General features: G+C 42.9%; 2 protein-coding genes across 3 annotated transcripts in view; one reads left to right on the top strand and one right to left on the bottom strand.

The window, feature by feature from the left end:
* Positions 1-4,119, top strand: part of AXDND1 (axonemal dynein light chain domain containing 1) — a gene marked incomplete at its 3' end in the record, with an annotated part of 50,121 nt that extends 46,002 nt beyond the window's left edge. The window contains exons 25-26 of the mRNA XM_079762054.1: positions 995-1,224; positions 4,034-4,119. Of these exons, the coding sequence (XP_079618180.1) occupies positions 995-1,224; positions 4,034-4,119 (316 nt within the window). The remainder of the gene's footprint in view (positions 1-994; positions 1,225-4,033) is intronic.
* A 3,905-nt stretch (positions 4,120-8,024) lies between these two features.
* Positions 8,025-21,224, bottom strand: NPHS2 (NPHS2 stomatin family member, podocin; the record flags this gene model as incomplete). Of its 2 annotated transcripts, XM_079760555.1 has the most annotated exons (8): positions 8,025-8,303; positions 9,426-9,504; positions 10,844-10,899; positions 13,205-13,408; positions 16,259-16,341; positions 17,406-17,478; positions 19,337-19,440; positions 20,939-21,224. In XM_079760555.1, 8 exons carry the CDS (start codon positions 21,222-21,224, stop codon positions 8,025-8,027), a joined length of 1,164 nt encoding a protein of 387 aa, XP_079616681.1. The 2 variants fall into 2 exon arrangements, with proteins under 2 accessions (XP_079616681.1, XP_079616682.1); XM_079760556.1 differs by lacking the exon at positions 13,205-13,408.
* Between the last annotated feature and the right edge of the window lie 4,241 nt (positions 21,225-25,465).

A 25,465-nucleotide genomic window follows, 5' to 3' on the forward strand; every position in this document is an offset into this window, starting at 1 on the left:
AAATAGATGAAACAGGGAGACACTACTGTGTACAAGAAGGAATGTAGCACTTTCTGGCGTTGCTCAGTGCTTAGAGCGTCAGCCCGAGCACCAGAAGGTCATGGGTTTGATTACTAGTCAAGGGCATGGCACGTACCTGGGTTGCAGGTTTGATCTCTAGCCCTGGGGCACATTCGAGAGGCAACCAGTCGATGTGTCTTTCTCACATAGATGTCCCTCCCTCCCTCCCTCCCTCCCTCCCTCCCTCCCTCCCTCCCTCCCTCCCTCCCTCCCCTTGCTCTCTGACTCTTTCCCTTCCTCTTTCCCTTCCTCCCTCCTCAAGCCTTCCTTTCTTCCACTCTCTCTAGAAATCAATGGGAAAAAATATTCTCAGGTGAGGATTAACAACAAAAAGTTTACAAAACCCCAAAAGTAGGAGGAACAATATAGTTAAGATGGCTGAGAATGCCAAAACGGAAGCATAGCCATACAAGTTATGTGCTGTAGTAATTAAGAAGCACATCTCAAGCTGGTTTTCTTGATTGTAAAATCTGGTTTTAAAGGTGCTGAAAAAGAAAGGAATGAAGAAAAAAAAAAAGACTGTATGTTTCTGGGCACTTATGCTTAGGAATTTATTTATTTTTTAACAAAGGGATACTGTTGGATTTGGTTTATTGGGTCACATCAATGAGGAGAAGCTGAAATTAACTTCTGAAAAGGGGTTCCTTGGGTATTGATGAAGACTTCCAAATACCCCAAATCAGATTTCATTAAGAAATTATAAGTATGTTCTTAAATGACTGCAATTCTGACATTATCACCCAGAGTAGATCCCAGGCCTCCAGTTCTTGGGTAATCATTGATGCTGCTGCTTCCCTTATTTGCACCCTTCATCATTAGATAGATTTACCTCATCCTGCTGCCTTTTTTTATAGGCAATGAGTTTTTATATATGAATGATACTTTTTTGAACATTTCCATTTTGTTGTGTTTCTCTGGACTTTGTCCACATCAGAGAGGTTGAAAATCGAGCCAGACAAGCAGAGAAGAAGTTTGATGATGCAAATGAACAACTTCATTTTACCCTTATAAGAAATAAAGAACTAGAGAAAGAACTGGAGGAAATAAAGAAGTCTAGGAAGAAGGAGCTTGAAGGAGAAGAAGAAAATGAAGGCGAAAGAGCAGAAGAAGAAAAAGAAGAAGATGACGACTATTCAGCAGGAAGTTCAAAACCTTTACAGAAAGGTGAGGCTTGCTTTTTGATTTGCTTTATTTAGGTTGTATTTATGAAAGAAAACTTGATTGGGTCCCAGATATTTTATTTTATATATTTCTTTGTTAATCCTTACCTGAGGATATTTTTTCATTGTTGTTTTTTTTTAGAGAGAGAGTGGGAGGGAAGGAGGGGAAAGAGAGAGAAACTAAGAGAGACAGGGAAGCATGGATGTGAAAGAGACACATCAATTGGATGCCTCCTGCACGCATCCCAACCTGGGCCAGGGATCAAACCTGCAACCCAGGTATGTGCCCCTTAACTGGGAATCCAACCTGAGACCCTTGATGTATGAGCCAACACTCAAACCATTGAGCAACACTGGCCAGGGCAAGGGTCACAGATATTTTAGAAGAATATCAATAAATTTAGTGTTGATCTTCTACTTCATACTTCTCATAGGATTGCATATACATTTAACTATATAACTTATCTTATTCAGAAAACATAAAAAAGAAAACCAAATGACTAAGAATTGTAGACTAGTAAACTAACTTGAGATACATTTTTGACTTATAAAACTGGCAAAGATTGTTTAAAACGAAAGAATACAGTGCTGGTCAGAGGGGCAAAGTAGTCAGTTTTACAGAAAACTTGTGGGTAGACAACAAAAATAACTTGAGAGTATGTGTGGATATGCCTTTAAAGCAACATATACTTTGACCTAATAATTTCACTTGAGAATCTAAGGAAATAATCCTAAATACAGAAAAAAAATTAATGCATAAAGATGTTCAGGGCATCATTATATATAATAGGAAAAAAAAGAAATAATATCTCTCTCCAATTATGGAAGAAAAATTAAATAAGTTATGATACATTAATATACCTGAATATGGTAAAATGGTGCTTACATGTTATAAGACATGACAAATTCTTGTAACATATCAAATACAAGAAATAAATTAAAATGCTATTTTATTTATTTATTTATTGTCTAAAGTTTTACATATGTCTCCTTTTCCCCTGATTAAACCCCCGCCCCATCCATTCCCACCCTGGGCAAGCCCCCACTGTCCCAGCATCTGTGTCCATTGGTTGTGCCAATATGCATGCATACAATACTATTTTTTAAAGCTAGAAAAAGGCCAGAAGTAAATATACCCAAATACTGACAGTCATTGTTTCTGGTTGATGGAATTTTATGGGAAATTTTGTCTTTATTTTTGTGTGTTTGTTGGATTTTCTGTGATGAAAATATCTCTTTTATTATACTAAATGGAAAAGGTATTTTGTTCTTTTTAAAATATATATATATTTTTTTTGATTATAGATAGGAAAGGAGAGGGAGAGGGAGAGAGGGATAGAAACATCAATAACGAGAGAGAATCATTGATCAGCTAGCTCCTGCACACCCCAGTGGGGATCGAGCAGCCTGAGTATGTGCCCTTGACTAGAATTGAACCCGGAACCCTTCAGTCCACAGACCGATGCTCCCTATCCACTGAGCCAAACCAGCTAGGACTTGGCATTTAGTACTTTTGCTGTCATCTTCAGCCTGTGGTCTGTTCCCAGGACAACGGATGGGAAGCTCTGAAAAGTTTAGGGGAATTGGCTCCTATGTAAGGCAGTCCCCATGCTATGCAGGTGACCGGAACATTTTCTCTGGAAAATCCTAAGTTAGACATTCCTTTGAGTTAGCAGACAGCTCTGGAGCAATGTGATACCCATATGGCATAGACAATATCATATTTGTACGAGTTAGTGCAGGCAGTCCACTCTTCTCCTGAGAGTTATGCAGTGAAAGAATGGAAGATTCTGTACGGTAAAGGAAGAAGCCTTGTGCGTGCCAAGTAAAGAGAAGGTCTGGATAGAATAGGGAGAGAGATTTATTTTTGTTTTATATCAATATTTTTAATAATTTTGCTCTGAGCTGTGAATGAAGAAAGGAATCGAGAGGGGTGTTTACAAAACTGAATCTGATCTCAGTGAAGCCCACGATTAGGAGTGGGAAGATACATTTAAAAGCAAGACAAGGGTTCAAACAAGGTGACCAAGTGTGGGATCGAGGTGGCAGTAGCCAGTCAGAAGGATTCAGATTATGAAGTTTGTGTCATGGAGCAGCCAGACATAGCAGGTGTGATGGCAGAAGGCCTCCTGTACCCTCCCGAAGGATAGGGCTTGTTAGGGTCTGTGTTCAGGAGGCTGGAGAGAAGAAACAGGGGTACAGGGATGGATCTGGCAGCATTCTGGATACTAGCTCTATTTGAATGTTTTCTCACCAAGCTTGGGGTGTGTACAAGATGGAAGAAGAAAACGTTCTTCCTCTTTCTCTTCTCTCCTTGACCACATGGTTCCCTTCTAGGACCCAGACTTCAGGCTAACTGATTACACTTAAACTTTAGGAAAATGCGTTCTGAATTCCAATATCAAATTTAGAGTCAAATTTTGGGTACAGAATGTGTTGGTAGCTTAGCAGTTACTCAGGCAGAATAGAATTTTAAAATTGCTTTGTAGCCCTGGCTGGTGGCTCAGTGGTTAGAGCGTTGGTCCACGCACCACGCCCTGGAGGGTGGTGCGTCAAGGGCACATACCTGGGCTGCAGGTTCTATTCCTGGTTCTGGTCAGGCTGTGTGTGGGAGGCAACCATTCAATGTGTTACTCTCACATCGATGTTTGTCTTTCTCTCTCTCCCTCCCTCCCTTCCATTCTCTCTAAAGATCAATGGAAAAAGTACCCTCAGGTAAAGGTAATTTACAAAAAAATGCTTTATAAAGTAAAAAGTATTTAGTAAATATGAGATTGTGTTAGTGTAACATTCTAATTGCTTTTGTCTTTCAGAGGTACGACGCAAGGAGAGTACTTTGGGCAGCAAATCCAAAATCCGGACTAAATCCAGTAAGGGCAAACCAAAGCCACATCCATAGGGTGCTGGGCATCACCGTGGCTCCCCTACCTGAGTGCACCCCAGGCATCTCGGTGCTGTTGAGCTGACACTGTGCCTCAACTGAAGGACTTCCATTGCAATAGCTATGAGAAAAGCCACGACATACCACACAAAAACATTTCCTTTAAAAGTCACAGTGATGGCTGTAGGGAATCAGTATATCAGCTTAATTCCCAGATTAAAAAGAGCTTGTGCAAAAGTTTGCTAACCTCTTCAATTATTTCCTACCAGAGGTCTGTGAAAAGTGTCTGTTTCTGTTAAGAAAATAATACTTTTTGAAGAGAAGAATGACAAATAAAAAGCATTATTTTTAAATTCAAAAGAGAGGATCCTGATATTACTCTGAGGTTTCTGCAGTATTTTCAAATTTCTTATGGTTTCAGGCATTCTTATGGTTTATCTGATTTTCACAACCCTATAAAGTAGGTGGGGTCATACTGTTATCCTCATTTCTCAGAAGATGAAACTGAAGCCCAAAATGGTTATAAGCCTCCCCCTAGGTCACTGAGCTGATCGGTGTCAGAGCCCCCAGCTTGCTGAACGGGTGGGTGTCTGGATTGTTTGACAATGGCCATGGGCCATCAATGTTCAAACGGTTTCCTTCACAGAGGAAGGTTCACCCAGAATCTTCATTCTTTGCTTTTATTGCCTCATTTGTCTGTCCTGTTTGTGACCGTGGATTCTTCTAGGCACTAGAGTTGGACTAACCTGCAAAAGTAAGTTGCAAATGACAAATGCACGTTCTGGGTGGTAACATAGCAAGAACTCCCTCCTATTTCTCCGCTCCTGGGTCACTTGGATTTGCTCTCTCTCTCTGGCTCCAAACACCATGGTGAGATTTCTGCACCTGCTTTGGCTCACATATTTGGTGTTCCTTTGGATTTATCTCCTGAAATTTTAGACCTTTGCCTGTTCCTTAAGCCTCAGACAACCCCACCCCAATTCCAGAACCCCTGCTTATTTAAGCCAAACCCCTGTCCATGCCTGCCCTGGCCATCATCAAAGTGTGTATGGGATGAGTTTCAAAAATGCTGAGCATACTGGACGGTTCTTTAGATCTGGGGGAAGAAAACATAAAATTTTTCAGACAGTTGGCTGTGTTCATAGTTAAATGAAAGCCAAGGCTGAAACTCACACGTACAGTTACCACCTGCCAGCATACCCAGCTGTACCCTTTTGCTTTCCCAAACAGACCTCGGATGACCCTAACAAATTTAGGGACTTAAAAATTCTTTTTTTTTTTTTGAGACATAGTAAACTTTATTCAGGCTTTGGGATTCACAAAAATATGGAGGAGGAATTCGCATTTTCAACATTGCAACACAGAATTCTTAGTAAGCTTTTCAGAATACTTTTTGTTAACGTCGGGGGTGTTAGGAATTATTAAAGGTCCATACAAACCATTGTTTCATTGTCACCCTGGCATTCACTTCTCACTGTTCTGTTCCTGGCTCTGGTTTTACCTGAACCAGCATGACCCTACGTCCTTTTTTTCATTACTCATTCCAACATCTGCCAACCCAATATCAAGAACCATCTATAGCGGGTGAAAAGTGACCAACAACTCTTGATGTCATCTTAACTTCAATCAACAGTAGACTGGAATGGGTACAGGCCAACACAGTGGTAATGAAAAATTCTTCCCGCTTCAGGAATGCTCTAATTGCCATTGGCCCTTTAAATGGGCTGGGCCACCTATGACGGTGCCCTGGCTGGTGCGCAAAAACAAACTGCAAAACCTAATGGATTAGGCATTCTAGGAAATCACCCAGGAGTTTCCCCCTTTCCCATTCTGTCTGCCTCATTAGTGCTTGCTTTCCTCTCTTTGACACCATACTCCTAGCTTGGCAGATTTCATTACCGGCCTTTGGCTTACTTGGATTTGACTGCCTTTTGGATTCCACACTTTCTATTTTGGCACTTGAACATGGTTTAGAGCTTTTCCTGCTTCAGAATCTTCCATTGCCCCAGAGACTGTTCGATCTATGGCTTTCTGCACCACCATTCCCCCACAACCAAGTCTGGTCCTTGGGAGCAGGGACTAGGGAAACTTTCTTAACAACATTCAGAAACATTTTTCAGAACTGGATGAAATAGCCTTTTGAAACAAAATTGAAAATTATCACCTCATTATATAATAACCTTATAAGCAGATGGTCATATTAATAAATGAATTTGGCATGGCAGTATGCATATGTAGGTTCTGAAATAATCTAATAATCCTGCGTAATCTTAGGAAGATTCATTGCTTGGCTCAAGTCAAAGGGCATAGCAAGGTTGGGCTAGAATGTATGGTTATCCCAGTGTGGATGGAGGTGATGAGATGGCCTAGAGACAGATGACAGAGATGACCCTGAGGTTGGCCTCATGATGCACTGCTATATTAGACTGCTAGGGAGTTTTTGTTCCTTTTTAGAGGACAGAAGGATGGCAGAGGGAAGGAGTATTGGAGTGATTGAGAGAGAACAGGATGGGCAAAGCACCCTTGGTTTGGAGCCTTGTCTCTGTTATTTAAACATAGTGGGAAAACAGCCTGTCTCCAACAGACAAAATGCTAACAAAATTTCTAGGTCCACTGTTAGGAGCTCAGAATACATTTATCTCTGAAATAATGTTCAACAGGGCTTTATGGGATAAAATTCATAAAAGTCCTTTACCAGTATTTTTATGCCAAATATTTAAAATTCTCACGGGCTAGCAGGAATACATCCCCAATAATAACATCAGATAACATGAAGAGTAACGAGGCACTTTGATGGAGAGAAATCACCAAATAGTGAGCACTGGGGTAGCTACCATCATTTCTTTCTGCTACACTACAGCAACATGGAAAACCCCAGGGTCGTCTCTTGTATGTCTCTTCATAATGATTTTAGTCATTTTTTTGTAATGTTAGTAATGTTTTATAATGTTGATTTTTTAAGTTTATAAGAAGTTTCACTATATATATATATATATATATATATATATATATATATATTATTTAACTATTTTTTCTATAGATATATATTTCTAATTGTATAAGCAAGTTAATAGAAAATAAGACCAATTATATAAATGTATTCATATTAGGGAATACATACAAGAAAAGAATACTTCAAAGTGTGTATAGATCACATAATGTTACTATTTGAAAAATAAGCAAACTGGTCAGTTCTATACTGAAAATACATTGGCCCCATATTTATAGTGATGCTTCCTCCAATTTTAAGCAACATGTATCAGATAAATGTTTTTGTCCTTTTATTCCTGTATTTCAAAAAGTAGTCTTTATAAAAAAATAATTCCTTTTAAATTCTTTATATTTAGCCCAACTATATCTCTTTTACTTTCATTCACTCAGGGACATTTAAGTGTCACTGTAGTGCAGGTATCAGGATTAGGAGTGAGGACAATGGGGTGGAGTGTACAAGGTTGAGTGTGGTTGGGGGAGAAGGACTAAGATGTACCTTTGAGGAGTTCATATTATAGTTGGAGAGAAGCCTGCATCTTAAGTACAGGATTATACAACACAGTGTGATAAACACAATGACCAGGGCATGTAGAAAGGGCCGTGGGAGCAACAAAGGGGCCAGAGGGCACACAGCAAAAAGGACATTTGAACCACATCTAAGTTTAGCCATATATGGACTCAAAATTCTTCCCAAAGTAGAATGTTGGCTAAAGCTCTTTCCCATCATTACTCTGACTAGATGATCTACTTGTTGTATCTATTCTTGGTCATTTCAGGATTTCACTGTCTTCTCATGTAGGTAGGTTGCTGCATTGCAACTTCATACATTCCAAGGGCATTCTATCTGGCAACCAAAGAAAGAGCAGGAAGTGATAACACTCAGGGATGTGGCTGTTACATGACAGGCTCCCACATATTATCCTTCGCCCCTCTTACAACATGGGAGAGTCTTTCTTTCTAGGATTCAATGGTTCAACAGGTTTGGAAGGATTTGGGAAGGGGATGCTTCCTTGAGTTCTGTTGCTGGGAGAAGACACGAAATTTAACATGTCAAATGGCAAAGGTATAACCACGGTGGAAGGTTTGTCCGTGAACAAGGATTGAAGAGTGTGGAGGTATCGAAGCTGAACAGCAGCTGGAGTGCCTGATAGAATCTCTGCTGCCATTCTCAGGGACTCGGAGGTGGCTTTCTCCCCTTCTGCAGCGATCATCTAGAGAACAGACGTGAAGAAAAGCAAAGTGAGTTCCCTTCTTCGTTCCTTGACAGTTTTAATCACTATTCAGCAAGCATCTACTATGTGGCAGGTTCTGTGAAGCATAGAACAGACGGTCTTCGTTTTCAAGGATCTTGCTCTAGGGAAGACAGATGACACTATTAATTGTCATTTAGGGCAGAATTTGTTGAGGCAACAAATGGCAAGCATAGTGAAGTGTTTGGGAGTTATGTCTAGTGGGCCTTGAAAGATTAGAAGGATTTTGCCACATAGAGAAAAGGTTGGCCAATATTCCAGGCAAAAACATGGAATCCTGAAAGGGTAATTCCCAACTCAAGCAAAATGAGTGGGAAAGCCTTTCAGAAGGAAAAACACCCATCTTACCAGCTAAATGCCACTGTAAAGTGGGCAGAGAGGGTTAGATACCATTCTGCCCAGAAGACCATCTTCCTCCCCATCCTCCACTTCCCCTCAGTTATCAGCCTTCTATGTGGTTAGGGGTTTTTCCACCTACTTCCTGTTCCTTAAAAGAAATCTGCCTCCCCTTCAGTCCTCATTTTCCTCTTCCCATTCCACCCACACCAGTCAGGAGTTGCTGGCAGCCACATCCTCGCTTCTCACTGGTATGTCTGAGTAGAGGCTATGGGTCCCACAGCCTTCTCTTGGCTCTGGTGTGGAGGAAACTGGCCCCTGAGCATGGTTGTCTCTCCAGAGCGTGCGCAGAGCTAGGGAGACAGGTCTGGGTGTCATTAACCTATAGGTGACCGGTGACTGATATTACCCAGGACAGATGCCAGCACAAGAGAAGAAGGATGAAGAGTGGTGAGATGCCTTTAGGGAGAGAGAATGAAGACAAGACTCACGCTGGGGGAGATGGTCACTGTAATCCAATGGCCTCAGAGAGAGGGAGTAGCGGGAGGAGATGTTGCATTAGTCATTTAGGAGCTACTAGCACACGAGTGATTTTAATAGAGTTGGTTGGATTCCTCCCAGTGCCTGGACGAATGGGAGGTTGGGAAGCAAAGGGGAAATGCTCTGCCTGAGCAGGCCTTCTGGATTCTCCGGTGCTCCTCAAAGAACAGCCTCGGAGGGCAGAGGGCCTGCTCAGCGCTGGCTCACCCGCACTCGGGCCTGTCTCTGCGCTTCGGCTTCCACCGCCAGGGAGTGCTGAAGCCCGGCCGGCAGCCTCACATCCTTACTGAAAGAGAAAGAACGTGGCCACGTAGGTTTGCGGCACTGCTCTCAGCAGTCAGAGCTTCCGTACAGTCTTACCCACTCCCCTACGGTTGTTTCTCGACGCACAGAAAATTCTGATTAACAGAGTGCCATCCCTAGATCCCTGGGCAGACAGTCGGCTAAGGGTGTGTCTCAAGGGTCAGTGCCTTATTGCAGATTTTTATTATCACTGATGCTACAGTAGAGCTATGGGTTTCTCGTTCCACGGAGAACAAATTTTGTGTTGATGGATTATGTTGCTTTCCCCCCCACTTAGTTTAATCTAAATCCCAGCTATTAAATTAGAACAATGAAAAAAAAGCCTTGAAGAACCACGTTATTAATAATAAGAATAAGGGAAGTTATCTAAGTTTATACAAGAGAATTGTTCTGAAAAGCACAGAACTGACCAAATAAGAACAATACTTAATGTATTACAAAAAAGATACAACATTTTACTTTTACCCTGAATGCAACAATGAAAAATACATGGGTAGAAAACAGCCTGGCAATTCCTCAGAAAGTTAAATATAGAGTTACCATATGACCCAGTAATTCTACTCCTAGGTATCTACCCAAGAGAATTGAAAACATGTTCACATAAAAACGTGCACGTGAATGTTCGTTGCAGCATTATTCATAATAGCCCCAAAGTGGAAACAACTCAAATGTCCATCAGTCGATGCGAAGATAAACAAAATGTGGTCTAGTCACACAGTGGAATAATATTCGACCATAAAAAGGAATGACGTACTAATTCATGCTTCAGCATGAGTGAACTTTGAAAACATTATGCTAAGTGAAAGAAGCCAGACACAGAGGCCACATATTGTATAATTGCCTTTATATACAATGGCCAGAACAGGCAAACCCAGAGAGAGAGAGTGGTTATCAGGGCCTGGGGAGGAGGGAAAAAGGGGTTTCTGCTAAGGGCGCAGGCTTTCTTTTTGGGGTGATAAAAATATTCTAGAATTAGTTGGTAGTGACGATTGCACCACTTTGTGAATATACTAAAAACCACTGCATTGTACTTTAAAGTGGCTTAAAAGATGAGTTTTATGTTATATGATTTTATCTCAAAAATTTTTTTAATTCATACAGAAAAAATGAAAGTAATTGGCCCAAATGTCACAATGATTGTGTTACATTTATGAAATAATAGGTATAGGTGTTTTTTCTCTTTTCTCCCCCAAATTTATGCTATTATGGCTATAGTCATATACTCACGCAATGAAAAATAACTTATCAAATAAAAATTTTTTTAATAAAACCAAAATATTTCCATTTATCATACTGTTCTGCCCAGTTAATTTCCTACCCACATTTCTGTTCTCTCCACTTTGATTCCCCAAATACAGGTCACTGAATCCAAGGCGACCTGTAGAGGGAAGAGTTGAGATGTCAGTGACAACCTCCAGGTGGTGCTTGTAAGTGTCCTTACAAGAGGGAAGCAGAGGGAGATCTGACTACAGAAGAGAAGGCGATGTGATGACGGAAGCAGACAGCGGAGTGATTACTTTGAAGATGGAGGAAGGGCCTGGAGCTAAGAAATGCAGGCGGCCGCTAGAAGCTGAAATAGGCAAGGAAACGGATTCTCCTTTCAGAGCCTCCATTAGGCACCAGCCCTGCTGACTCCTTGACTTTGGCCCAGTGAAGCTAACTCTGGACTTCTGGCCTTCAGAACCGTTCAAGATGAAATGGATGTTGTTTTAAGCCACCAAGCTTGTGGCGATTTGTCATAAAAGCAATGGGGAATGCTACAGAGGGCTTATTTGTTAAATCTGTTTTAAAATGCATTTATCAGAAACCCAGAGTCTGTAGTCTCGCTCTCAAATAACAGGTGTTTTCAATGACAGGTGCTTGCACGGCCTTCCTGTTGGTGGCATCCGTTCCCCCCACGTCCAGTCCCAGGAGGCGGGAGAAAACGAACTGCGGGTTCTGGAGAAAAATGGACAAGGCATGGAGCTCCACATGTGGGCTGATATTCTTTTCCTTTTTAATCATTTCTGATGATTTCTTAGTTGTTAGATAACTAATAAGCTTAGTGCATTGAGAAACCTGAGAAGACTCATTTGGGAGTTTGGTGAGAGGAAGGAGTGTTGAAAAAGCCGTCACAGAGGAGGTGGCATCGTAAAGAACAAATAGGATTTGCCTGTGGAGAAAGGGAAGTATTCCATGCAGGGGAGACAGCCTCAGAGGAGGCAAGGAAGCCGGCGGAAGGCTAAGGAGGCTGGAGTATCAGATACCCGGGGGAAGGACAGCAAGAAGTGAGGCTGCAACAGCTGGGCTGTTTCTTCACTCAGCCCAGGAGCATTGTCCGGCTGCTGTGTGATCGCCCTGTGCCAGGCTCCGAGACAGAGAGAGGAACAAAATATGGCCCCTGCCATACGGAGTTCATAACCCGGAAGACAAATGTATAAATACATAAAATATAATTCAGTGTAACAAGGCAAGCTTGGATGTCAAGAATCTGGACTTTATCCTTTAATGGGGAGGGAAGAACAGGAAGAGGGGATGAACGGGGACCGAGGGGGGGTGGGCACATTTGGATGGTTTTTAAATTCCAGAGCAACAACTCTCCTGTGTCCCTCTTGTTATAACTTTTCCTCTTTTTAGCTTCTCTTATTTACTGAATTCTTCCCTTTATTTACAACCAGGATGCTAATCACTGTTTTATCAGTAACAAGTGGGACAACTCACAAACATTTGGGTACTTCATTTTCTCAGATTAGTGTCTGCTCAGGCCCCATCAGCATAATTATTATCAACTAGAGACCCAGTGCACAAAATTTGTGCATGGGTAGAGTCCCTAGTGACTACTGGCTGCCGGCCGGGGCCTTTCTTCATTCTGCACCATCCCCTGGTGGTTAGCGCACATCATAGTGAGCAATCGAACTCCCGGTCGGCCGAACTCCCGAAGGGACACTTTGCACATTAGGCTTTTATATATATAGAGATGCCTTTGGTCCTTAGAGCCTCCTTTTGGAGGTCCCCCTTTCAGTCATGATTCATCACCCCCTAACTCAGTTCTGTGCCCATGGCCTCATGACAGGCTCTGTCACTGGTGGTAACTACCACTTGACTGGTCCGTTTTCTGGAATCCTGCTTTGTTCTTGCCTCTCTTCTCAATACCTTTCCCAATCTTGAGAGGCAGTTCTGGCTCTTCTCGCCCCACCCCACCCCCACCCCCCAATTCCAGATCAGTTAAATCTAGATGATTGGGAAATTAATCATGTAAGGGTCTGTGACATCTTTTTATCTGAAAGTCTGATTTGAACTTATCATTGTTTAACTTTGTTTCCCCAACTAGACAGCTCCCAGGAGACATTACTTATCATCTTGGTATGCCACCAACCTTTCCCATCCAGCCCCCATCCTCACCCGGCCAGCTCCCACTCCCACCACTTTGTGCTATGTGGGCGCTTTACAGTGAGTCTGAAGCTGCTGGAGTAGGGTTGAGAGCAAGTACTATGGCAATGACTGCCTAACCTGCACCACACCGGTGACTATGATTGGTTCAGGATCAATGTGATAATCTTTACTTAGCTATCAGTTTCTTAAGGGGTAGCACCTTCAACAGTGAAGGCCTGGCACATGGCAGATTCTATAAATGATCAATGAAGAAAATGAGTAAAAGATAAAGATACATTTCAACACATTCAATGTTAAATTTACTGAAGTACCTTTACATCTTGGGCGATGCTCTTCCTCTCTAGGAGAATTTCAGTGAGGGATCGATGTGCTAGCAGACGCTTCATGGTGGTTTGCACGAGGAACTGAATAGTTTTGGACACATGAGCAAGACTGCTTAGGAGAAGAGAGGCATTTTCTATTCGGTAGTAGCAGATGGCATCTATCTCCATTATAAACATGTCTTTGGTCACAACCTATGCAGAAAAGAGAGTGTGGCTGACAGGCCTGATTCTTGGACTCCTTTCCCATTCGGGATTAAAGGAACTGGAACTAAATGTGTTCAAGGGGAATTTTCTCAAAGGAAGATTTTAGCAAGGAAAAAACCAAAGAGTAGTTGGCCTACCCATTATTCAAAATAGACATGTTTCTGAAGATTAAGGAGTTTTTATTAATTACACCAAAGCACTCACAATTTAAGGGAATCCTGTTGTAAATATTTTTGTAAAAAAAAATCAGGAAGAATTTTCTTACATGAAAAAATCAGTTGTTTATCAGGTCTTTATAAACTGATGCCCCCAAAAATGTGCTAAAGAGGAGCACGGTCTGGGAAACAAGCACGCGCATGCTCTACGTGCTGGGTGTACACTAGAGGGCAGGCTGGTAATGCACGCCCAGTGCCCACACAGACGCATGTGCTCCGCATTTCCATGTTCAGACCCTTCACAAGGACATATTGTAAGGATTTAGCTGCAAGGATGTTATTCACAGTATTGCTTACTGTAATAAGAAATTGGAAACAACCTAATATCAACAATAGGGAATTATAAATTGTGGTACATACGTCCATACACTAGAATGCTTTGTGTCCATGTAAAATAAAAGGGTAGAAACACAGCTAATGTATGAAAAGATAATCACAAAAATTGTTGGGTAAAAAAAAAGTCATGCTAGGCCAGCTGGTGTGACTCAGTGGTTGAATGTCAACCCAGGAACCAAGAGGTAACGATTCGAAAAAAAAAGAGGTAAGGATTCAATTCCGGTCAAGGTGCATGCCCAGGTTATGGGCTTGATCCCCAGTAGGAAGCATGCAGGAGGCAGCTGATTGATGTTGATGTTTTTCTGTCATTGATGTTTCTCTCTCTCTCTCTCTCTCTCTCTCTCTCTCTCTCTCTCTCTTTCTCTCTCTCCCTTTCTCCTCCTCTTTCTCTAAAAGAAATCAATTAAAATATATTAAAAATAAAATAAGTCATGATACTATGGAATGTATGGTTTGATATATATTCCTGTCTGTAAATATAACCACACACACAGATAAGTCTGAAAGGATACACTCCAAAATATCTACATCTATCTATAGGTAATAGGATTAGGGGTAAATTTTATTTTTCTTTTTTACATTTTATTATCTGAAATAAGCCTTTAAAAATATATAATTTCTGTTTTTATTTAACAAAAGAAAGCATAAGAAAGATCTTCGAACTGAAAGTGGGGGACAGTTAGGAAAGACTTATAAATCTAAATTACTAATAGAAAAAATCTAGGTGTTACCTCTACTTTTTAAATTTCTTATTTGTGGTAAAATACACATAACATCAAATTTACCATCTTAACCATTTTTAAGTGTACAGTTCAGTAGTGTTAAGTACATTCATATTGTTGTACAACCAATCTCTAGAACTCCTTTCATCTTGTAAAACTGAAACCCATTAAGCAAGAACTTTCCACTCCTCTTCCCAACCCCTCTCTACTTCCCACTCTACTTTCTGTCTCTCTGAGTTTGACTACTCCAGGTACCTCATATAAGTGGAATCATACAGTACTGTCTTTTCATGACTGGTTTATTTCACTTAGCTTAATGTTCTCCAGGTTCATCCATGATGTAGTAAGTGTCTGAATTTCCTTACTTTCCAAGGTTGAATAATTTTCCATGGTAGGTATATACCACATTTAGTTTATTCAGCCACTAATAGACACTTGGGTTTCTTTCACCTCTTGGTCATTGTAACTAATATTGCTATGAACATAGGTATATAAATACCTCTTCAAAATTTTGCTTTCAGTTCCTTGGGGTATATACGCAGAAGTGGAATTGCTGGACCAAATGGCAATTCTGTTTTAAATTTTGTGAGGAATTGCTGTACTGTTTTCCACAGCAGCGGTACCATTTTACCTAATCACTAATAGTATACAAGGGTTGCAATGCCTGCACTTGTTATTTTCTGGCTTTTTTTTTCCTTCTCTTTGGTAGCCACCCTAATAGATGTGAGGTGGGATCTCATTGTGGTTTTGATTTGCATTTTTCTAATGATTAGTGATTTTGAACATTTGTTCATGTTTTTGTTGACAATTTGTATATTTTCTTTGGAGATGTGCTATTCAAGTCTGTATCAGCCAGGTCTCTCCAGAGAAATAGAATCAGTGTGTGTGTGTGTGTGTGTGTGTGTGTGTGTGTGTGTGTAAGAGATTTTAAGGAATTGGCTTACACAATTGTAGAGGCTGACAAAAAGTCATGCTAGCCCAGCTGGTGTGTCCAAAATCTTCAGGAGAGGTCAACAGGAGACTCAAGGAAAAGTTGATGTTGCCGCTCCAGCCTGAGAGCAGTCTGTTGGCAGAAGGCTCTCCTCAAGGGGAGTGTAATCTTTCTCTTGAAGCCTCCAACTGATTGGGTGAGGCCCAGCCACGTTCTAGAACGTAATCTGCCTTGCTCAAAGTCTACTGATTTAATATTAATCTTATCTAAAAGTGCTTTCACAGCAACATCCAGATGTTCCTGACCAAATATCTAGGTACCATAGCTTAGTCAAGTTGATACATAAAAATTAACCATCACAAGTCCTTTTTTTTGTTGTTTGCTTTCTTGTTGAGTTGTAAGATTTCTTTATATATATATTAGATATTAACCCTTTATCAGACATGTTATTTTCTTCCATCCCATAGAGTGCCTGTTCATTCTGTTGATTGTGTCCTTTGATGTACAGGAATTTTTTCATTTTGATGTAGTCCATATCTCTATTTCCCTTTTCTACTTTTGATCTTAAGTAGTCATTTTGCCCTAGACCAACCATGTAAAATGTAGAGAAAGCAAAATCTATCATTTGGCTTACCTCATGAAAGGGAATCTCCAAGGTTTGGAGACGAAGGTCAACCTTGTGGTAGGTATCCAGGTAGGGCAAAAAGAAGAAGAGACCTAGAAGAGGGGGAGGAGAAAGTTACAGGTGAATGGCTAGCATGGAGACTGTTTGGGGTTCACTTTTGGGGGGTCAGGCTGCACATTTCATTGCTTTTCTTAACCTGCAACTACACACAGGCCATTGGGCAACCCCACCACTACCCCTATAGTGTTTGTTGTTGGTAAGGTTACTATATAATTTGTTGTTCAATCACTTTTGAGAGTGAAAAGAGAGCACAGTTACAACCTACTCCAGGACAACAGGCATAAGCAGAGATTATCCTTGGCAAAATAGGCTGTATGATCACCTTGGTCTGTTGATTATGAATCTCCTAACTCTGATTTATGTCTTCTAGTCTGGTCTCTATTCTCTACCTTTTTCTGTAGAGCTGGCTTGGAATTTTGGAGCCTTTCCAATATATGCACTGTGGGACTTGGCTCCTTTTCATGCCTTCCTGGCTCACCTGGCTCTCCAAATCCCAACTACTAGACCTTTCAGACTAACCATGCTTCTGTCAGTGCCCATTATCCCCTGGACCTCTGAACATCAGCTCCACTGGACTTCAAGGTCCTAGGATTCAGAAACCATGTCTCATTCATGTGATATCTCTGGTAGTTATACAGTATCTGAACTATAAGAAGTGCTCAATCTGTTTTTCTTCAATTCCATCAACTAAAAACCAATGTGTTACCTGGATGCTGAACTTTGCCTATTTCCCATAGTTTGGTCTGACCCTCTAGACTTTGAATTAGCTTAGCTTTGCTCTGAGAATTCACAGAACTCTGAACATACACACATTCTACTAAAACTCGTGCCTGGACATGGGTTCTAAGCCCACCTGTTACTCTGGCCAGCCTGGCCCTGGCATTTAGTTCTCTGCACCCATCTTCTCTTTTGGTTATTGTGACCTGGTAGTAATGCTCTCTGAAGAATTTCTTAATAAACCATGTTACCAGTACCAGATTGGAAAATGGAGATATCATGAATCAAGTTATTTCCTGTAATCTAAGGTCCATATTACAAATATGCATGGATTGAAGAAATTGGCAAGTCTACAGGGGGTTAAAAAACTGTTCCTTACCAGGGCCTTTGGCTCTCCCAGGAAGCAGATGTCCCAGCCGGAATATAATTACTCTTTCATATTCTTGTACAACCTAAAAGCAAATTTAATACTTTTGAATCACTCCAAGAAAGAAAAAGAGAGTCTTCAAAAGGCCTTGACATGAGAGGAATTCTAAGTATCAGGAATCTTTTGTTTTGAGAACCAAGAAAAAACTTGCTATGTAGATTTCCCAAATCTACATTTAGTAAGTGTAGAGTTTCAGAAACCAATAAAAAAAACACCTATATTGGCCATGTTCATTTTTGAGCCCATGAACAGAATTTTTATTAAAGAGCCATGATTATCTAAAAAAAAAAATGCTTCCACTAATGTTCAACAGGCCCTAACTCAAAGAAATCAGAAAATGTTTTCCACAGCATGTTCAATCTTGTATTTTTCTGTGTCTTCTGCATTAGTTTTTATATGTATCAACAGTTATTTAACAGAAAGAGGGAGTATATTTTAATATCACTTCTTATATTTTGTTTCAAACTGTGAGAAGTATCACAAAATAATACCTGAATCTTCTACTTAGGACACTGGAAATAGAAGAGCAAACTAAACCTAAAGCAAGAAGAAAGATAATGAAGATTAGAGTGGAAATAAATGCAGTAGAAAAGAGAAAACCAATAGAGGAAAATCAGCAGAACCAAAAGTTGGTTCTTTGAAAACATCAACAAAATTTACCAATATTTATCTAGACTGACCAATAAAAAGAAGACTCAAATTGCTAAAACCATGAAGCAAAGAGGAATGATACAAGGACATCACTACTGTCCTTAAAGAAATAAAAAATATTATAAGACAAATACTGTGAACTATACACCAACAAATTAGATAACTTAGATGAAATGGACAAAATCTTATAGATACACAAACTACCAAAACTGACTCAAGAAGAAAAAGAAAAACTGAAAAGAACTAGGAGTAAGAGATTAAATTAGTAGTTTAAAAATTTCACACTAAGAAAAATCCATGATTAGATGGCTTTGCTGGTGAATTCTGCCGAACATTTAAAGAAAAAGTAATACCAGTTGCCGAAACCGGTTTGGCTCAGTGGATAGAGCGTCAGCCTGCGGACTCAAGGGTCCCAGGTTCGATTCCGGTCAAGGGCATGTACCTTGGTTGCGGGCACATCCCCAGTAGTGGGTGTGCAAGAGGCAGCTGATCGATGTTTCTCTCTCATCGATGTTTCTAACTCTCTATCCCTCTCTCTTCCTCTCTGTAAAAAAATCAATAAAATATATTTAAAATATATATATAAAAAAAAAACAACTAATACCAGTCAGTCACAAGCTCTCCCCCATCCTGGCCACTAATTTGTTCCCAAGTATGCCTGGCAGAGGGCAGGCACCCTCCCACATCACTGACCTTACTGGGCATGTATCTAAACTGCCTTTGTCTAGTCCCATCCCCCATCAATCAGTGAGGAACAGACTTGGAGAAGTTAAAGGCAGCTTTTTGGCAAAGCTGTATAAATGGCATGCCTATTATATGTAGTCTCTCTAGTCTTCCCTTTTTTCCTTTCCTGTTAAATAATGACCAGGTTATTACAATGGCATCGTTTGTGTTACAGAGTGCAGATGATCTAGGTGTGGTCCCTGTCTTGAAGGGGCTCTCCATGTAATCGGAGATATGGGGTGTCAACAAATATTATACATGTGGTAAGTGCTAGAATGGATGTGGAAGCAGAGTGACACAAGAGCACGAGGAAGGGAATGACAGTCCGGGGAAGTCAAGGAAATCTTCACAGTTACATGTGAGCAACGTCTTAAAGGAGTAGGTGCTCTCCCGGAAGGTGAGTGGGGAGGGCATTCCATGGGGAGCAGACAGCCCTTATCGAAACACAGAAGTAAAAGGGCATGTTGTGGTTACTGAGAGGCTACCGGAAATTACTTAAAGGATCTCACCTTTATGCAGAACCAGACAGAAAAAGGGAAGGTCAGGATGATGACGAGCAGGGATGAGAGGACAAGAAGCCACTCACAGGCCCCTAACCCAGAAGACTTGGTACCTTAAAAAAAAAAGAAGAAGTATATTGAAACTTCACCACCTTCACTGACTAGCATGTGTTGTCCAGTCCTTGGTATTCGGGTCAGAACAGTTGTAGACTTCCGTGGGAATATTGGAATAAGCTGGGTATCAGGGAAGTCAGTTCACAGGGTTAGGGCATTGTCTGTGTGAAGGGCCGTGTGGGCCTCTGGAAGGCGGAGCAGGCCCCTGATGAAAAGGGAGAAGAAGTGTGTTTCCCAAACATCTGACCAGGCAATGTTTCCCCAAGGAAACTACGTTCTATGGAATTGGTTTCTCATGTAATCTACTTTGGAAAATGCTGCTCCATTAGCATCACGCTAGCTTTTTTCCCCCTCTTATTCTTCCTTAAGAGCAATAACAGTGTTATTGCCCTGTTTAATTAGCAAATACAAATATTTCACTTAAAGTGGTAACCATGCCGAGTAAAAACAAATAAATGCGCATACAGACAAAATTACATTTTATAAGTGAAGAAAGGCCTCAACATTCCTTCACACAGTAATTAAGGATATGAACAGAAAACTAATATCTATACCCAAAACCTAACTGAAAGCTTTGCTCACAAAATAGTCTCTTGGAATCAGTTCCTTGAATATCCAATTTGTTTGATTTAAGTGACTAGTGAACCATTAAATGTTAAAGTAGGAAGAGCCTTTAGATATGACATAGTCTGAGGATCCCCAGCATTTTGGTAAAGGGAAGTGCCTTTTCGTTTCTCCTAAATCTTAAGTAGCCTGGAGTGGGGAGTGTGGGCTAAGTGAGGCAGAGGAGTGGATGTTGCTGCCTCTGGCTCCCCTTCCTCCTGGGAGCCACAGAAACCTCCCAGACAAGGGCTCAGCAAGGCGCCTCATCCTCAGTGAGACTTCTCATCCACTGCTTAGGGCCCCGGCTCTAGTCACTCGATAGCTGGAGAGACTGAATGAAGCCCACACAGAAGAAACTACTTGCCCAAGGCCACAGCTGGTCGGGGGCAATGCTGAGATTTAAACTCGCGTCTGGCTCTTCTCTACTTGGCTCTGCTTCCTCTACTTTTAGAAAAATGATCATCCCCAGGAAGCTTTAACATGCTTTTCCGTAGGATTGAAGGGCGGGGATGAGGATGGAAAAATAAGTTGCACAGTTGCCCAGAGCCACCAGCTCATGCGTGTCTTCCCTTAAATTGGGTGCCCATGTACTCTCCCGTGGCCGTAAAGTCCAGCTGCATGGTTTCTCTGCCGTGTGCACTGGCCCCTAACCTAGACCACACTCCCTCCGGCCCCCCATTCTTGACTGGCCCCCGAGATCCACGGTACTTAGTTGATGTTATTTGTATTTCTTCGGATGCATTTGGTAGCTGCCCCTGGTGGGGGGTGTCTGCCTATCAGGCTCGGGCCTCGGTGGCTCTGGGCACGGTGACTCATTCCACCTTATCGGACACCCCTTGGGGGCCGCGTGCAAAGGCCGCTCTCCCTCCCCGGCCCCCAACCTGCCCGCGGTACCTTCCTCGGGCCGCTCGCTCTCCAGCGGCGCCATCACCTCGGTGCCGTCCTCGCCGGGGCCCCGCACCTCATCCACGTCCACCACGGTGGCGGCCACGGCGGCCGCGGGCGCGCGGGGCTCCCGGGGGCTCCCTTCCCGCCCGACGTCCCGCCGCTCGCGCCCCGCATCCCGGCGCCCGCGGCCTCCGCCGCCCCTCTCGGCCTTCGCCCTCTGGTTCTCCTTGGGGGGGGCCCCGCCGCCACTCCCCCGGGCCTCTCTGGAGCGGCTCCGCGCCCTCCTTTCCATCCTCCGAGCGGCCGGCCGGGAGCGCGGTCCCCGCAGAGTCGCCTGCGGGGTGTCTTGGGGGGGACGGTCTTGAACGTGGGCGGGGGCGGGTCGCCGGGCGGGGGCTTCGCTGCGGGGGACCCGGGCGGCTGCCTCCCGGAGGAGCTGCGTACGCGCCCGCCCCCGGGGTGGGACTCTCCGCCGAGAGTGTGTGAAGCCCGCGGGCCGCGCCACGGGGTTTGAAAACGTGTTTCCCGGGGACGATGCGCCTGAAACGCCGGCGCAGGGGCCACGGAGGCGCTCTGCTCGGGGCCTCGGCACTGCTAGCGAGCTCCGGGGAACAGAAAGCCGTCCCAGCGGGGTCCCTCGGAGGTACAGTTAGAAACTTCTCCCCAAGCCCGTCCTCACGCCCCTTGGGGTCCTCCCCAAGCCCTCCCCTCCCCCTCATTTAGGTCACGTCCTGGCCCCGCTCTTTCTGCGCAGGCTTTGGCTGCTCATGGTGTTGGCACTCCTCTTGGGAGGATTTAGACTTGAAAAGGGGAAAAGGAAGTCTTTTGGGTCTCTATCCTCTCTCTCACACACTTAGGTTTTATTTTTATTTATTTGTTACTAGAGGCCCAGTGCATGATTTAATCATGCACCTGGTGCACCAGCTGGCTGGCTGTCCACTGGTGCACCAGTCCTTCCGGAGCGGCGGAGGCTTTCGAAAGGCCTTGTGCCGGAGCAGACAGACAGCCAGCTCCCCCGCTTTGGCTTTTGATGCGGGGGAGCTGGCTGTCTATCCGCTGGTGCACCAGGCCTTTCGAAAGCTTCCGGCTCAGCGTCCTGCTGGCCCAATCAGCTACCCCGGCCACCCTGAGTCCCGCCCCCTGCGCCTCCTGCTGGCCCAATTGTGGGCGTAGCGGAGTGATGGTAATTTACATATTACCATTTTATTATGTAGGATTGTTACTAGGACCTGTTGATGGTGTCATGCTCCTTGAAGGGTCTTAGGAGGGAAAAGATCTGATAAAACCTCTGTTTTTAGGGGAGGGACACTCTGTCCCTGACCAGCCTGTTCTGCTTCCTGGCCGAAGGCAGGAGCTTTGCTTTTCCAAGGGCCCCTGGCAGTGCTCCATCGGGCAGCCGACCCCACCCCGGAACGGCCACCCTCTGCCCAGGAACGTGAAACAGTGAATAAGCTTCTCTTTTACTCTCTACTCCCAATCTGTTTCACACGGAATTCGAGGTTGGTCTAGGACTCTAGGTAACCCTACAAACTCAAGATTTATGATTCTACTCCAGTAGCTCAGATCGCATGATGGTAGAAATAATGTTCACTTATCTTTCTTTTCCAATATTTGAGTTTACACAGCAGTAGCTTTTTTCCTCTCTCAAAAATCTTACTGGAGAAGGAGAACCTGAAGTAACACCAAAGGGTTTGGAAAAACCACGCCGCTACTTTCTTCCGTAGATCCCAAGTTTAGGCTTCTGGGAATAAAGTAATTAAAAGATTAGTAATAAAGCAAGTTGAATAGATGTGGCTTTTACTCTCTAAACCTTTTTATTGCCTGGGTTCCCTAAGGGAGGGCAAATGTTTCCTCTCCTGAGCCTGCCTCAATGAACGTTCCTGCCGAGAGCAGCACGATGAGAAAAATTCTGAGGCTGCATTTGGACCACAGAGGGAAAAGTATCGTGATTATTTCGTATTCGCTCAAATTCATAGCTGCCGTTATACATACCTAGTTTATCATCCTGTAAAGATTTCCCTGTTTGAAAAAGTATGAAACTGTTGGTACCACTTACTGATGTTTTTTCCTCAGCCTTTGATTGTTACAAATTAATTCGATCTAGAGTCCTAAACTCTTGAACCAAAATTTCACCTCAATTTTTACTCCAAGAATTGGCAAGATATCTGGATAAATGATGCTCTCAAAACTGTACCCTGTCTCCCAATAAGACAGAGGGATTTCTTGCAGAAGAAAAACTGGTGAGAAAAGGCCCTGTGTTGGGTGTTCGTTCTCAGTCTCTTATGCTGTAGGACCACTGACAAGGTACGTAATCATTTATTCATTTTTTTATACCCTTATTTTAACAGCAATCGATACAAGCACCTGCTTATAACACAGGCCTGTTGGGATTATAAATGACAATGATGCTGAGAAAGTGCATCGCATTCCGTGGTAAAAAGGTCAGCACAGCATCTCTGGAAGGTGCGGTGGGGGGGGGGGGGGGGGCGGGGGGGCGGGTAGTGCTGAGGCAGCAACACGAGTCTCTAGCTGGCTGGCCTCATCTACTTTTATGATGTTGCTGTTTTCTTTCAGATTCCTTTTTAATTAATGTTGGTCATCCCTTTGTTGAAAATATTATATGTAGACATTTTAAAACTCTTAATACTTCCCTTCTTGTTTGGATTTGTTAAGAGACTGACGTATGTGCAAATGGGGTTATTAGAAGAAGGGGAGGAACAATTAAATTTGTTGACTTTTGGGTTTGTTTCCGAGACAAAAGGTCATCAAAGATTTCAAGGCTTTAAAAATTATACTTATCTCACTTATTGTTTTGAAATGTTATATCCATTTGGATAAATAAAGGAGTGAATATTGGTTTATATGAATTGCTTAATGAAAAGGCTGGAATTCATTGTCACTAGATAAAATTGCAAATCTTATTTTAGAGCTGTAAGAAACTAAGGAGACTTAAACTTGACTTTTTTTTTCCTATTTGACTTTAATTTGACTTTCTCGGTTTGCAGATGGCAGAGAGACCAACCAGGAGTGCACAGCAGTGGCCCGGGAAACTGATACCGATGAGAGCTGGGTCCGAGGCTTTGCAGTGGAGATGGCTTGGATTCAGGAAGTACCTCTGAGATGGAGAATCCATAGAATTTGGAGACTTACATGGGGTCATGGGAGGCGGGGTGGGGACTTGAGAAAGATGGAAATTTCTACCTTTATAGGCAGAGCAGTTGGTTAAAACTGCAGGCAGCTCTGTCAGAGCCAGTTTCCCTAATTGTACTGACCTCAAGCATCTGGGTTGCATATCTGAAAGTTGCTGAGAGGGATCTTAAAAGTCCTCATTACAAGAAAAACGGTTTTGTAACTATGTATGGGGGTGGATGTTAACTAGATTTACTGTGGTGATCATTTTGCAACATATGCAAATATCGAATCCTTATGTTGTTCACCTGACATTAATGTTACATAAGTAAAAAATTACACTTTAAATGAGGAAAGAAAGCTTGAGCTTCCACAAAAATAATTTCATGTTTGAAATGGCTACATGAAATGTCTAATCAAGGATTTTTAAAAAAAATACATTTTACTGATTTTTTACAGAGAGGAAGAGAGAGGGATAGAGAGTTAGAAATATCAATGAGAGAGAAACATCAGCTGCCTCCTGCACACCCCCTACTGGAGATGTGCCCACAACCAAGGTACATGCCCTTGACCGGAATCGAACCCAGAACCCTTGAGTCCAAAGGCCAACGCTCTATCCACTGAGCAAAACCAGTTAGGGCTAATCAAGGATTTTTAATGATAAGCTCTTTTAAATTTTTGTTACTGTTGATGATAAACATGTTCACACAATTAAAAATTTTTTAATTTACTTATGTATTTACTAGAGGCCCAGTGCATGATTGAATCATGCACGTGTAGGGTCCCCTACACGCTTTCGCTTTTCGCGGTGGAGCTGGGTGCCTGTCCGCTGGTGCACCAGACCTTTCAGAAGCCTCCGGCTGGGCAGAGGCTTCTGAAAGGCCTGGTGCCGGAGCAGACAGGCACCCAGCTCCCACTTTTGATGGTCCGCGGCCGCTGAGGGGGGCTACCCTGCTGTTGAGAGGCGCCGGGGGCGCGGACACCTGGCTACCCTGCCGTTGAGAGGCGCAGCTGGGTGTCCGCGGCAGGCCCCCTCAGCGGCCGTGGATCTGGCCGTTGAGAGGCACAGGGTTTACAATAATGCACTATCATTCATTCTCCATGACGGGCAGGTCTTTTGTGGTGACTAACCCAGGAAATGAATGGGAATGAGCCGCCCCCTGCGCCTCTCAACAGCAGGGTAGCCCCCCTCAGTGGCAGAGGTTCCGCGCCTCTCAATGGCCGGATAGGCCACCCCGAGTCCCGCCCCCCAGCCTCCCGCTGCCCAATCGTGGGCGTAGCGGAGTGATGGTAATTTACATGTTACTCTATTATTAGATAGGATTTACCCACTTTATTGAGGTGTAATTGACATTGAAATTGTATGTAATACATAATATCAAGTAAGGCCAAGTGCTCTTAAGA

The sequence above is a fragment of the Cnephaeus nilssonii genome, assembly GCF_951640355.1.
Source record: "Cnephaeus nilssonii genome assembly, chromosome: 21".
NCBI classification, from domain to species: domain Eukaryota; kingdom Metazoa; phylum Chordata; class Mammalia; order Chiroptera; family Vespertilionidae; genus Cnephaeus; species Cnephaeus nilssonii.